The sequence below is a fragment of the Pseudorasbora parva genome, chromosome 17, assembly GCF_024679245.1.
Source record: "Pseudorasbora parva isolate DD20220531a chromosome 17, ASM2467924v1, whole genome shotgun sequence".
Taxonomy (NCBI): domain Eukaryota; kingdom Metazoa; phylum Chordata; class Actinopteri; order Cypriniformes; family Gobionidae; genus Pseudorasbora; species Pseudorasbora parva.
Window position 1 is genome coordinate 5,665,526 of NC_090188.1, and position 13,262 is coordinate 5,678,787.

At 39.0% G+C, this 13,262-nt stretch overlaps 1 protein-coding gene across 3 annotated transcripts in view; it reads left to right on the forward strand.

The window, feature by feature from the left end:
- LOC137044569 (arginyl-tRNA--protein transferase 1) overlaps positions 1 to 13,262 on the forward strand; it is a 102,786-nt gene that overhangs the window by 7,171 nt on the left and 82,353 nt on the right. For all 3 annotated transcript variants that reach the window (XM_067420627.1, XM_067420626.1, XM_067420625.1), the window contains exons 4-5: positions 444 to 559; positions 5,405 to 5,602. In XM_067420627.1, the coding sequence (XP_067276728.1) occupies positions 444 to 559; positions 5,405 to 5,602 (314 nt within the window). The remainder of the gene's footprint in view (positions 1 to 443; positions 560 to 5,404; positions 5,603 to 13,262) is intronic.

The following is a 13,262-nucleotide window of genomic DNA, read 5'->3' on the forward strand; positions in this document are numbered from 1 at the left end:
AAGGGGCGGTAACACTAAGCTTTTCATTCCATTGACTTCTATTCTTAAGCATGCAAAATGCGTCAGACTGCAAATGCAAGCTGATGCAAGTTTCACATTTCGCTGCGTCCAAAGTTTTGTGAACTCTGACCTGCGAATTCACATCACGTGAAGACGTGTGACCAGTAGAAGACCTATTGGCTAAAGTAAAAGAAAGTGAAGTTAAGTAGATTGTTGTATAAATATTTGTTATATGTTCAATTAGTTTATAAAAAAGACGTCGTAGAGCGTGACTTCATATCACGACCATTGCAGTGTCTGAAGAAATGTTGTGTGTTAAAGTCTAGTGTGACCGCAGCTTAATTTGGTGGATACAAATATTGTGTTTTTCTTTCTTTATACATTAATGTTTAATGAATGATTTGTATAGTGCTTTACTAGTTGTTGGACTCACTGTTTGGCAGGTGCCATGCCTTGAACTTCCATCCGTCGAAGACTCACAAAAAGACCTTGAAGAGAGTGAACAAGTTTCTCTCCAAAGGAGAGATGCCAGCAGAGCGGTGTGATGAGGGACATGAAGGTGAGCGAGCGAGCGCCCATTTACTAAATGATTGGCTGTTTGGTGGTGTTTTGTACAATAATTTTAAAACCTCTTCATTACTTCCTAACATTGAGAGAAAATAACATTGTGATTCCACAAATCAAAGCATCGGTTTAAGTAGATTTTTTACTTAACTTGCAGGCTGGCTGATGGGGCTGGGCGATAAATCGATTTTATCGATTAATTCGAATTTGTAGTTTCATGTCGATTTTTGTGAATGAAAATCGTTTTTCTCTTTTTTAAAATCTGCTGACGCTCCCTCTGGGCTCCCGTAATGGCTCAGCCCTCCCCTGCGCGTTTGCCAGTACCACAGAGATACACAAACAAGGATAGCATCTAACAACATGTATCATTGGTTCAGCTTTTCACAGAACAATTAACAATACCCCGCTGCAAAGTGTGTTTGACGTCTGAACGGAGCTGCGCTCATTTGAGCTGCGTGGACAACGAATGCAGCGCGAACTCACACACAGGCCGATCTAGTGACAGACACGATACACAGCGCTGGAGATCCAGTGAGAGAGCGTTTAAATTCACCACAGAATTAATAACATCCCTACTGTGATCTAGTGGAAGCGTTCGGCGCAGAATCCTGTTATAAACCACAGATATCAGATCAAACAGAGCTGACGTGGAGACAACATGAGCGAAGGTCAGGGGTTTCAGTCACAAATCACCAACATTCACCATGATTTACTGTAGGAAAACCACATGGATTTAATGTTGTTGTCATTATTTATCTCAGGATTCGTACAACCTTTTGAGATTGAAATTCAAGCACTTTCCAATGGTTTCGTACACTTATTTGTACACTTACTGCACTTATTTCCAGCACTAAAGCTCTAAATATCCAAAATATGCTATTTTTTAATGTGATGGTTTGTAAAACTAAAAGTTTAAAGGGGTCTTGTGAAAGAAATAGTCTTTTAGTTTATTTTTTTAATGTTTAATCCATTTTGTGGCAAACAAGTAGCCTGACAAGCCAGACCCACATCAAGATGTTTGGTCTGGAAACTCACCATAGACAGGGCTCAATCCGAGGGGCGGGATGAACGGTTGTCTTTCAAACTCCCTCTGCACGCGATAGGATAGCGCTACAACCAATCGGAGCAACGGCGGTCAAGGGGAGCTCGCTGACTGATTAAACATTCGCCGTATCCGGTCGGCTAAACTCCGAACACATCTTCCCTTTTTAAGAATGACTTCAGTGCCGCTCTTTGTTCTTTTCTCAGAGGAAAGCTTAACTCCAAGTCTTCCGGAGGCGCGGTCAAAGCTGATTCGAAAGACCGCCGCCGTTCGCCAGTTTCTGTGTTTACTAGAAGACTGTGTTACTAGAAGCACGCAAACGCAACTCGGCCGTCGTCATTATGGCCCCGCCCGCCGACTCTATAGCCTACCTACACGATGTGATTGGGCCGTCCAGATTCTGAGGAATACAGCTCAGATAGGAATTGAGAGTTGCTAGACCACACTTGCGGGCAAATTAAATTTGCTGCCGCTAGGGTGCGTCTAGATTTCTAGGCTAGCAAACAAGCATATTTTATTAAAAAAAGATATGCAGTGCCCACCACTATAAGCAGCAGAAGAGCACTTATTGATTTATTAGCCATTTCCACTCCCTAATATATGGAGAAAAGTATGAAGTCACCAAGTCTCATGAAAAACTAAATTACACAGAAAGCAAGTAAAGAGCTCATTTAATAATAACTGAAGCTGTCGGTCAGTTCAGTGTGAGACTATTGAAGAACAATGGTAATCTATATTTAATAAGAGCATCACATTAAAATTTTCCCTATACTTTTTTTGCACATTACTGTTGTTAATAAAAGTTAATTTGATCTGCATATCAATAAGTAAACCTTTGATATGTATACTGTATATTGCAAAAGATATGGTGCCCATTTATACTGTGGAATGATCTGGGTTATTATGCTGAAAGTTTTGCACCCCAGGTAGGCACTCTACCAAGCCGCAAATATTTTACCTAAACAAAATAAAGTTAAAACTTGTTTTGAACAATTTCTTTATCATTGAAAAAATAAAAAAAATAAAAAATAAAATCGATTAAAATCGTAAATCGAATTTTTTGGCAAAAAATCGGGGATTTTTTTTTTTTTTTGGCCATATCACCCAGCCCTACTGGCTGATAATTTATATATATATAAATTAAATTAAAGATTACATTCAGTATTCAAATTATAGAAACCAGATTCAGGATGGATGGATAGATAGATAATAATAATAATAATAATAATAATAATAATTCATTACATTTATATAGCGCTTTTCTAGGCACTCAAAGCGCTTTACATAGAAGGGGGAATCTCCTCAAACCACCACCAATGTGCAGCATCCACTTGGATGATGCGACGGCAGCCATATTGCGCCAGAACGCTCACCACACACCAGCTGATTGGTGGAGAGGAGACAGAGTGATGAAGCCAATCAGGATATGGGGAAGATTAGGAGGCCATGATGGACAGAGGCCAGTGGGCAAATTTGGCCAGGATGCCGGGGTTACACCCCTACTCTTTATCGAAGAACATCCTGGGATTTTTAATGACCACAGAGAGTCAGGACCTTGGTTTAACGTCTCATCCGAAGGACGGTGCTCTTTGTCAGTATAGTGTCCCCATCACTATACTGGGGCGTTAGGACCCACACAGACCACAGGGTGAGCGCCCCCTGCTGGCCTCACTAACACCTCTACCAGCAGCTACCTGGTTTTCCCAGTTGGTCTCCCATCCAGGTACTGACCAGGCTCGGCCCTGCTTAGCTTCAGTGGGAAACCAGTCTTGGGCTACAGGGTGATATGGCTGCTGGATAAGAAATGCCACTTAATGAATTTTGCAGATGAAAATTTTTCAGTGATGACACAAACATGGACAGTTTGAAATAATTCACAACAAGTTTAAATCAAAGACTATTAAAGTGTCTCTTTTTCACAATGTTGTTTAATTTTAATTGGCACAAAATTATGTCTGATTATATCTGGCCCAGTCGTAATTTGAGCTAAAGTAAGAAGAGTTGCATTCCTAAGGCAGTGTTTTCTACAGGTATAGCCTCTGTCTGTTTCTTACGTCTTGTGGTCTGGTCTGATTTAATATGCCATCCCAGGTGTTTTTGAAGAAATCAAAAGTCGTCTAAAGCCCTTCTCTTCCATACTTCAGAGGACAGTGGCTATAGCTGCAGGAAAAACCCAGTCGTTTTTGTCAGGTGCGCTTTGCTGTAGGCCAGACTAACCAGATACCCCTCCTATCACCCAGGCATCGTGTGTTATCTCTCCTACATTTTCTTTTTGTCTTTTTTTTTAAATGTTATTTTCTGTTTCTCATGCTTAAATTGTTTGTGTGTTGTGTTGGGCATGACAAATTTTCTTGTTTATGAGCTAAAATTTGTGTTTGCAAGTACAAGATCCATTTCATACCATTTAGATATACAAATTTACAAATCTTGTGTGAGGGTGTTTGTTTAATTGTACATTAAAGGGTTAGATCACCCCTAAATGTAATTTGTCATTAATTACTCACCCTCATGTCATTTAAAACCAGAACAGCTTTTGTTCATCTTCTTAACACAAATTAAGAGATTTTTGATGATATCTGAGAGCTTTCTGTCCCTCCATTGACGGTCTACACAATTACCACGTTTAATCCCCAGAAAAGTAGGAAAGACATCATGAAAGTAATCCATGGCTGCATTTACACTGCAGGTCTTGATGCACAATTCCGATTTGGTGACTATGTCCGATTTTTTTGACGACCCGCTTACATAATCTTTTCAAAAGCGACCCATGTCCGATATTTGCATTTACACTGTACACTGGCAAAACAGCCCAAGACATTCTTAACCGGTGAAAGGAAGTAAAACAGCGTGATATGCAATGGAAAGCAGACAAAATGATTGTACAATGTTTTGCTGTCTGCACTGTTCCACACATCTTTAAAGGTCGGCAAAACATTTCTCTCGTAAGGCGGAGAAAAAGAGGTGAGCCCTTGACAGGGTTGCCAGCTTTTCACAACAAAACCCATCCAATTGCAACTCAAAACTGTGTTAAAGTAGCCAAGTAAAGTAACTTGGCAACACTGGCCCTTGATCGCAGTTTGCGTCCACCTGAGTTGACGTCATTCACCTCAGTCCTTTTTTCAATGACGTATGACTCGGGGGAATATCCGATTTGACCGCTTACATGGCAGACGCTAATGCACGCATCCGAATCATATCGGATTTATTACCACATATGAATGAGGCCTGAATCCGATCTGAGGATATCGGAATTCATGCGTTTTTTTCCTGCTTACACGTTCACATGTCATATCCGATCTGTGCCACATGAGAGGAAAAAATCGGAATTGGGTCACTTGAACCATGCAGTGTAAATGGGGCCCATGTGACTCCATTGATGTGAACACTTTGTTTGCACCCCCCCCCCCCATAATTTACCACTTAATTTACAAAATATTAATCTCCAATGCACGTTCACGCAACAATGTATACTCTCGTTTCAACACAACAAACATGCATTGTGATGCTCTTGTGAATGTGTGTTAGAATTTCCTTTTTTTGCACCCATTCCCAGTTGTGGTTTTCTTTAAAATGATCTGGGCTGTGTTTCCTAAAAACATTGTAAGCCCAAATAGATTGTACAGTCCTTTGGTGCAGTTGGTTTACGATCAACTTAGGCTCACAATGCTTTTGGGAAATGTGGCGCTGCATAATTTGATGGTTCAAAGTAGCAGTGTGATGTGAGCGAATACCTCTAGTTGATGGCATCAGAGCTGTTAGCATGATGGTCAGCTTAAATGTAAATGTTGATTTATTTAGGAGAGTCCATGAACTCTGTGCATGAAGAAGATGTTCGACCACCACCTGAAGATTCTCTGAAAATAGACCATAGTGAAGTACAAGACATTACCACCAGCCCTGACACAGACTCCACCAATTCAACGGCACCCACAACGCCCAGAGAAGACGCTGTGCCTGCTTCAGCAGAAAAAACCTCAAATGTTATGCCTAAAAAAGGTCAGTCTCTACACTAATTTAACTCTCAAATAACAAAATTACAGTTCTTGGTTCTTTTTTGTCCAAAGTAGCGATTGATTGTTTCAGTCAGCCAACCAGATTCAGGCTTATGGCCGGTTCACACCGCAAGTGTGAGCGGCACGTGAGCACTGTGTATATTTTCCGCTGTGCAGCATGTTAAGCAATGATTGCATTCACACTTGCAGGAGTGTAGCATGAGCAGCAATGAAGCTGGGTTTTTGTTGTTGAGTATTTTTGATGCACTGCTGATGCTTGAAGCAAAAGCACACTTCTTAATGGAGAAAATAAATAGGATTTCTCACAAAAAGTGCTGAAAATGCACAGAATAAGTATGTCTAGTGAGTTTTAACAAGAACTGGAGTATGATAGAAAAGAAAATGAAGAATCAAAAATATTGATAGAAGTTTTGCCCATTTAAACTTGTATTTAATTATTAATTTTAGGTGAAAGTATGGTAAAAAGTCAGAAAAGATGATACTTACTTACTTTTAGTTTATTATGTAATAGGCTTACACAGACAGGTAGGCTATATATTTTCTAGCACTACCCAAATCAAACACCTGAGTGTTTTGTTTTTTTATCTGTAGTTTGCTGTCGTGTAAACATATCAAAGTATGACTGAAAAGACATGATCGAAGTGCTTTTCTTTCATCGATTTACTGCATTGCAAAATTGATGCCTTTGGTTGGAGAATCAGTTGCAGTGCAGCACTGAAAATATTTTAGTTGATTAAGATCGTTAAAAACAATTAAATGGATAGTTCACCCAAAAAATTAAAATTGGCCTATGATTGACTCTTCTATTAGACAAATGGAATACGAGTTAAATGTCTTGGCTCTCTTAACAGGGCTAAATTAAAATACAATTTTAGTGCTTGTTTCGTCTTATCTGAAATCATTTTAAGTCTTTTTGATGCCCTCTAGTGGGCACAGCTCCCTGGTTGAGAGCCACTGCATTAAGGGAACCTAATGATATTATAATCATTGCGGTCCAAAAATAAAACCAGTTCTGAATAAGAATCAGCTGTCACCTTACAACCGGACAAGTGAGTAAAGATAAGTGTCTGGTACATGAGTGCTTGCCTCTAGAAACGTAGAATAGTAAAACAAGGGATTCTGCTGAGGATCAATAGAGGGCAGCATGTGTCCAGAAATAAATGTGATGCCTCTCTTGGGATGTAATTTTTTTTTAAATATCTTAAACATATTCTGTGTAAGTAAGATAGCTATTCCTGCAAGTGTCACTTCCTATGTTACACAATTTCACCATCTTATCCTTAAGGTAAATGTAAAAAAGAATCTGCATTATCAGAAGTATCTACTTGCTACTTCCTCCAAGGGTGAAGTGCTGTGAGCCGAGATGTATAAATTATTCCCCATAGACTTGAGGCACAAGGACCATACGTATTTGAATATGAATTTTAGACAAATTAAAAGTCTCATTCATCTACAGACCCCTGGAATGAGCCCCCCAACAGAACAGTCCGGAAATGGGAAGGATTTATAGAGGCTCCCAAAAGGAGGAGAAAACTCTCGCTCTCTCCATCTCCAAACGGAAACCACCTGGTGACAAATTTATCGCAGCTTGCTTTATGACCATCTTTATGTCTGAGTTATGTCTGTTGTTAGCCTTGACGTGGACGGAGCTAAATGACTGATTTCTCACAGGAGGTTAACACTCCGGTTATAAACAACAAAATCTGTATATGGTTTCTCTGGGTATTTGAGCTGAATGTAGTGAAGTGAGTACACGTGAACAGGCCTAGACTTTCACTCATAATTCATGTTAATGAGAAACTAATTAACTAGATTTGCCAATATCTGCAGACTTTTTTTTTTTTCAGCGTGGTTCTGATTACTTTCTAAAGTGTTGGTAGCTGGTTGCTGCTAGGTTTTTTTCTGGTGATTGCTACAATTTGAGTTGTTTTCAACCCAAGGGCTGGGTAAATATAGGACGGAACACACGTTGGGTTAATTTACCCAGCAAATTGATTTAGAATACTTAATTTTTACTATTATACTAGCTTATTTTTAATTTTTTTACTTAATACACGAATTAATGTCTACAGATCTTCTAAACCTTTGTAAAATACTCCACTGGCTTCCATGATAATTCCTTTATTTTGATCATGTTTTATAGTATAGTATACTTTATATAGTTTTTAATACATATTGTCAACCTTTTAGCTCGTTAAACAAATATAGAAGTTGATGTTTAGAACGTTTTAGAAGTAATTCAAGTGTAATTGACCGGTCTCTGTTGTCCTGTTTCCACTGTAACTACCAAAATACTGAAAAAAGAAGCCCCAAAAATGACCCAAAAGGCTCAACCCAGGATTTGGGTAGAAAAAGCATTTTTTTAGTGTATGGTGTTTCTGAGTGGTTGCACTAAAAGACCAGGAATGTGTATTACAAAATATATTTTGATTTCATGTTGACTCTGAGCCTTCGGTGTTGGCTGCCAGTAAAGGCTGGTCCAGGTAGTAAAAGTGTTTCTCTTCCCCACGCCCCACTGTTCTTCTTTCCATATGTTTTCCTCTCATAAAGGAGTGTGCCAGCTCTAATTCACCCAGCCCTGAGTCATCCCTAGCAAATATACCTTACACTGTTCCCTCAGGGAGTCGGTGAAGTGTGTGTGTTTATCTGCAGGAGTGAATATATCTGAAGGAATGTGTCTTTGAGTTGCTGCTGCATGTATATGAGTGTGTGCAACAGTATATGTGCGTCCATGAGTCCTTAAGGAAAGGCAGCTCTGGACTTTTTACGAACTGTTAAGTGCTAGATAGGGAGAATGTGTCTTCCGCAGGAACGGATCTGTCAGAGTTTATCTCTCCCTTGCACACAATGGCCCTCTTGCATCAGCACGTGTTTATTGCTAAAGGTCTGTCTGACCTCAGTGCAGTCAGTGGAAGATGAGCTCTCTGAGTTCGATATTGGTTCCTCCTCAGGTTTGATCTTAAAGGAATGATAGATAATTTACGCACAATCACGTCTGCAAACCTGTATGCTTTTCTGACCTCTGTGGAGCAAAGGAAGATATTTGGAAAAGTGTGTTTTTTAGTCCATAGAGTGAGTGAATGCAAATATAATATGTTGTTTGGACCACAAACATTCTTCAAAATGTCTCTTTTGTGTTCCATAGAAGAAAACAAGTGAAATACGAGGTCAGAATTTTTAGGTGAACTGTCCTTTTAAGAATATTTTTCTTGCTTTAGTTGGCTTGCTTGCTAAAGAAAATATTGCTAGTCATTGTCTATTGTAAAGCTGTTTTGGAATGAAATGTGGAAGGTGCTATACTAATAATTTTCTAATGCAAAAGAAACGTAAAAGAGTCTAATTGCTTTTGCATCATAACACTGTCGTAACTGGGCGGAAAGTGATAAAGTGACAAGTGATTCAAATCTCTTCCCTGTTGATCCTAAGCAGCTGTATTGCTTTCAAACCATTTGTGAGTTGTACCAGGGACCATGAACCCGTGTTAAGGGGTTTCTTGGTGTGTGTGCTTGGGTAGTGTGAAGATAAATTCATACAATACTCTCCTGTATTATAATCAAACAGCACCACACCGGCTCTGATCCGCTCAGGATTCAGTAAAACAGTGCAAGTAACAGAACGCAGGCTGTCTTCGACCTGGATGCGGCCCAGCATCTGCTCTAGCTCTCTCGCTCATGTTTACTCTGGTTTGGAGGAAAGCCATTCAACATCTCTATCATCCCTTTGCCGTATTTACAACCCTTGCCGGAAACATTCCCTCCTCTAAGTCAACTGGAGGTATTAACAGGAAAAGAGGGAAGAATGAATGTTAAGAAAGAGCTAATTGTCTCAATGACTCTGGCTCTTTGTCAGAGGAAGTCACAGAGCAGCGCTCGGAGGTCCTGAAGGAGGTCCCACGTCTCATGCGAAGCGTGTAAAGGCCAGATTTATTTGAGGAAAGTGTAAATAGTCTGTTATCAATGTGCTTTTTAAAGCTGGTCCAGATTTGTGCTTTGTATAGCAAGTTGTATCCGGTTAATGCTGCACTTCTAAAGATAACTTCTAAAACAGTTTTTTTGTTTGTATTTTTTTTTAAAACTTAAATTAAAGAAGGGAAGTAAACACTGTTTTTGTTGTTCATGGGTGAATCCCTTGAAACGTATCCAGAACATGTCCAGGCCATATATCACCCAAAATCTATCTTTATCAGTCCATCCTTCATTCTGCCCGTCCGTCCGTCTAATATACTGCTCAAGAAACATTTCGTATTATTATAAATGCTGGAAAAAAAATTGTGCTACTTCATATTTTTTGTTGAACCCATGATTTTTCCCCCCCCCAGGATTTCTTGATAAATAGAAACTTCAAAAGAACAGCACTTATTTCCAATAGAATTCTTTTGTAGCATTATTAATGTCTTTACTGTCACGTTTGATCATTTTAATGCATCCTTACTGAATAAAAGTATTCATTCCTTACCATTTTTACATCAGTAATAGTGTAAATTGTGACGTGGTCATCATTTCTTGAGGCCTTGGTTTATGAAGAAATATATTTGGTCACACTGCAACAAATCATAATGGTTTCTCTTTTTTTAATGCAGTATATGATTCCTTATTTTAATGAATTTTTATTTGATTTATACACTCCTGACAGATTTTGTGAGATGCAATCAGCAGTGCTCTTGTATACCCCCTCGTCCCCCAGGCGGGGTGAAGGGTTTGATGACAGTCGGGCAGGCTGACACTCGACGGTGGCTGGCACAGGGACAGGCAGGAAATGGCCCTGCTTTCCTTATTGCTCCAAACAGGATGTCGGCGTGTAAACTGTTGACATGGGATGCCGGGAGCACTCCGAGGGGCTGGCGTCGGTCCAGAGAGATTGAGGGGGGGAAAGAGAGAAATAGGGAGTGAGCAGGTTATTGTACACAGATATATACGGTCAAAGATTAATATACATTATCACACATAAACTGTTTTAGCAGTCCAACAAATGGTTCATGACCACTAGGGCAGGATATGAACATTTCATTTTGCAATTACAAACACTTCTTGTGTCAAATATGTGCATCTGTTTTCATAATTGCCAGTTACTCAGCTCAGTCGCCTAAAGCCATGTTGTAGAGGCCAGAATATCACAAGACTTTGGGAAATGCATTGCAATCCCCAGGGAAGCATCCTTAAATCAAATCAGCAGGTTTTGCACCAGCAAACACCACTTAAATTATCCTCGGAGATGTAATTATAGCTAGAAATGCTTCAGATTATAAACATTATTAGGTGAAATAAAGTGATGAGGTTATTGACAGTTGTCAGCGATAAACTGCAATGCAAGTTAATGACTGGAGTGTGTGTCCGAGTGTTAGCTTGGCATTACACCATTACTGTATACCATATACCACACGCGCTAGTCTTTTCTCAATAGTAAATGGATGGCCGACTGCCAGGGCTGCTCCCGCACACTCTGAAACAGTAACTGATGCAATGACCCTGGCCGTCACCCCTTTTCCTCACCAGCCTGCCTGTCGTTCGCAATCTGGGATTACCACACTTTCCTTTTGGGAAAGTGAACAACCATCTTCACACTTTCATTTAAATGTGCGAGTGGTCTGAACAATCCTCGCAAAAGCAGCGGGAGTCAACAAACAGAGCCTGTGTTGTTTTACTGCTGCGATGATGTCATGGATGTCAGAGGAGCGCAAATGACTTCCATCTAAACGGGAGGACTAACGCAAACTGGACGACTCATTGGAGCGCACACATCGTGCTCGTAACTCGTACAAAGGATCACGCACTCCTACGGTTTGCAAACGTGCCCGCGAGCCACTTACGGAAACATGCTCTCACACCCAGCAAAACGGCTCCAAATGTGAGATATACACGAGAGCTGTTATTGATTATACCTCTCCTGTAGTCTTCACCCCTCTACCAGATATCACCAGCAACATGCCGCACAGTTTATGTGGTAGTCTGTAAATGGATGCTTAGTTTTGTTTCATTGGGGATTTCGGCCCTCAGGTTTTTAGACTCCTGCTGCTGTTTTCCTCTACTCTTTTTGGAGATGTCAAGTTTTCCACTGTGCAGAACTATTTATTTGACATATTTTAGTCACAGGGTGTGCCTCTGCCTGTGGGCATATGTTTTTTTTTTTTAAATTACACTTGCCACATGTAGCTAGCCAGGTCAACACGAAATCAAAATAGTTGACCTTATTACTTTGCTGCTCGTCAATTCATCAGTGCACATTTTCCTAAATGCAAACAAATTTAAATAAAAAGTTTAATAACTTAAAAACTCATGTCACCATCCAATAAATTAATAATGAATGACTTGAGTTCTCCACCTTTAATTAACTCTTCAGAAATGCGTTTCATTATAAAACTAATGTTCATTTTAAAGAGGTCATGACATGGATTATTTTATGTTCTTTGAACAAAAACTTAAACAAATATATAGAACCTGAAAGTCTAATTTATGTCTAATTAAAGTCTAATGGTTCCTTCGAGATTTTCCTGTGGGGTTTTATTTTGTAGTTTTTTTCTGGTGTAAAATAAAGCCTGTGGCAAACATTACTTCTCTATACATTGATGTTGTAGCCAGTGTACTAGTGTAGACAGCACTAGTGATTTATAATGGGTCCTGTTTGCTTTTTCACCCAACGCTCGCATCCAGTGTAGGCAAGTGTCAGGATGTTTTAATGGTATCAAGATCTCTTTTGTGAAAAGATCAAAGCACCTTTGATTTCTCAGGTCAGGACCCCTTTAACAACTTAACATTTCCTTCTATTTATTTTATAGAATCTTGTTAACGCCAATAATGTCTTGAAAGTTCACGGTTTTTGTCAGCAGTGGGATTCTAATGGTCAGTAGTGACAAGTGCATAGTATATAGTGGCAAATTGTCACAAAGTGACAAAGTCATACCTTAAAGTCATTTTAAAGTCATACCTTACTTTGTAAAGCATCAATAATAAAACAAATTCGTCATCAATAAAGCTGCCCTTGTGCTAATTATACTACCATTTAAAAGTTTTGTGGTCCATAAGATTTCTCAGTTTTCACAAAAATATGAAACGGCACGACTGTTTTCAACATTGATAATAGAATGATTTCTAAAGGTTCATGTGACCCTGAAGAATGGAGTAATGTCATTAAGAGAGTAGTGTTGTCACGATACCAAAATTATGACTTCGATACGATACCAGACTAAAATATCGATATATCGATACTAAATCGATACCACAGTTAAAAAAAAAAAAAAAAAGAAGATAAGATGCTTAATATGACAACTGAACTTGTTATTATTGTTATTTTTTACTAAAAATTCATGTGGCCAGCATGTTCCTTAGGGTTGGGCATAATTTTGATTTGAACAATTATTGATCAATTACTATTAAAATTATCTCACAAATTTTTGCTATCTCAATGTATTTTTTACAATGGGGTAACATAATTGTGTTGCAATAGCTTACACACAGCACAAGAAAGCTTGATTTCGAATGGTAAATTGAATTTAAAAAGACGAGTATACAGTAATAAAATAAGAACAAATAAACAGATTACAAACAATAGCACAAATAAATGCAATAGAATAGAAGATACAAATTAAATAGACTGCTTTATTTTTTCAGGTATACATTTTTTTCAGGTATAACATTTAGATAAGAAAT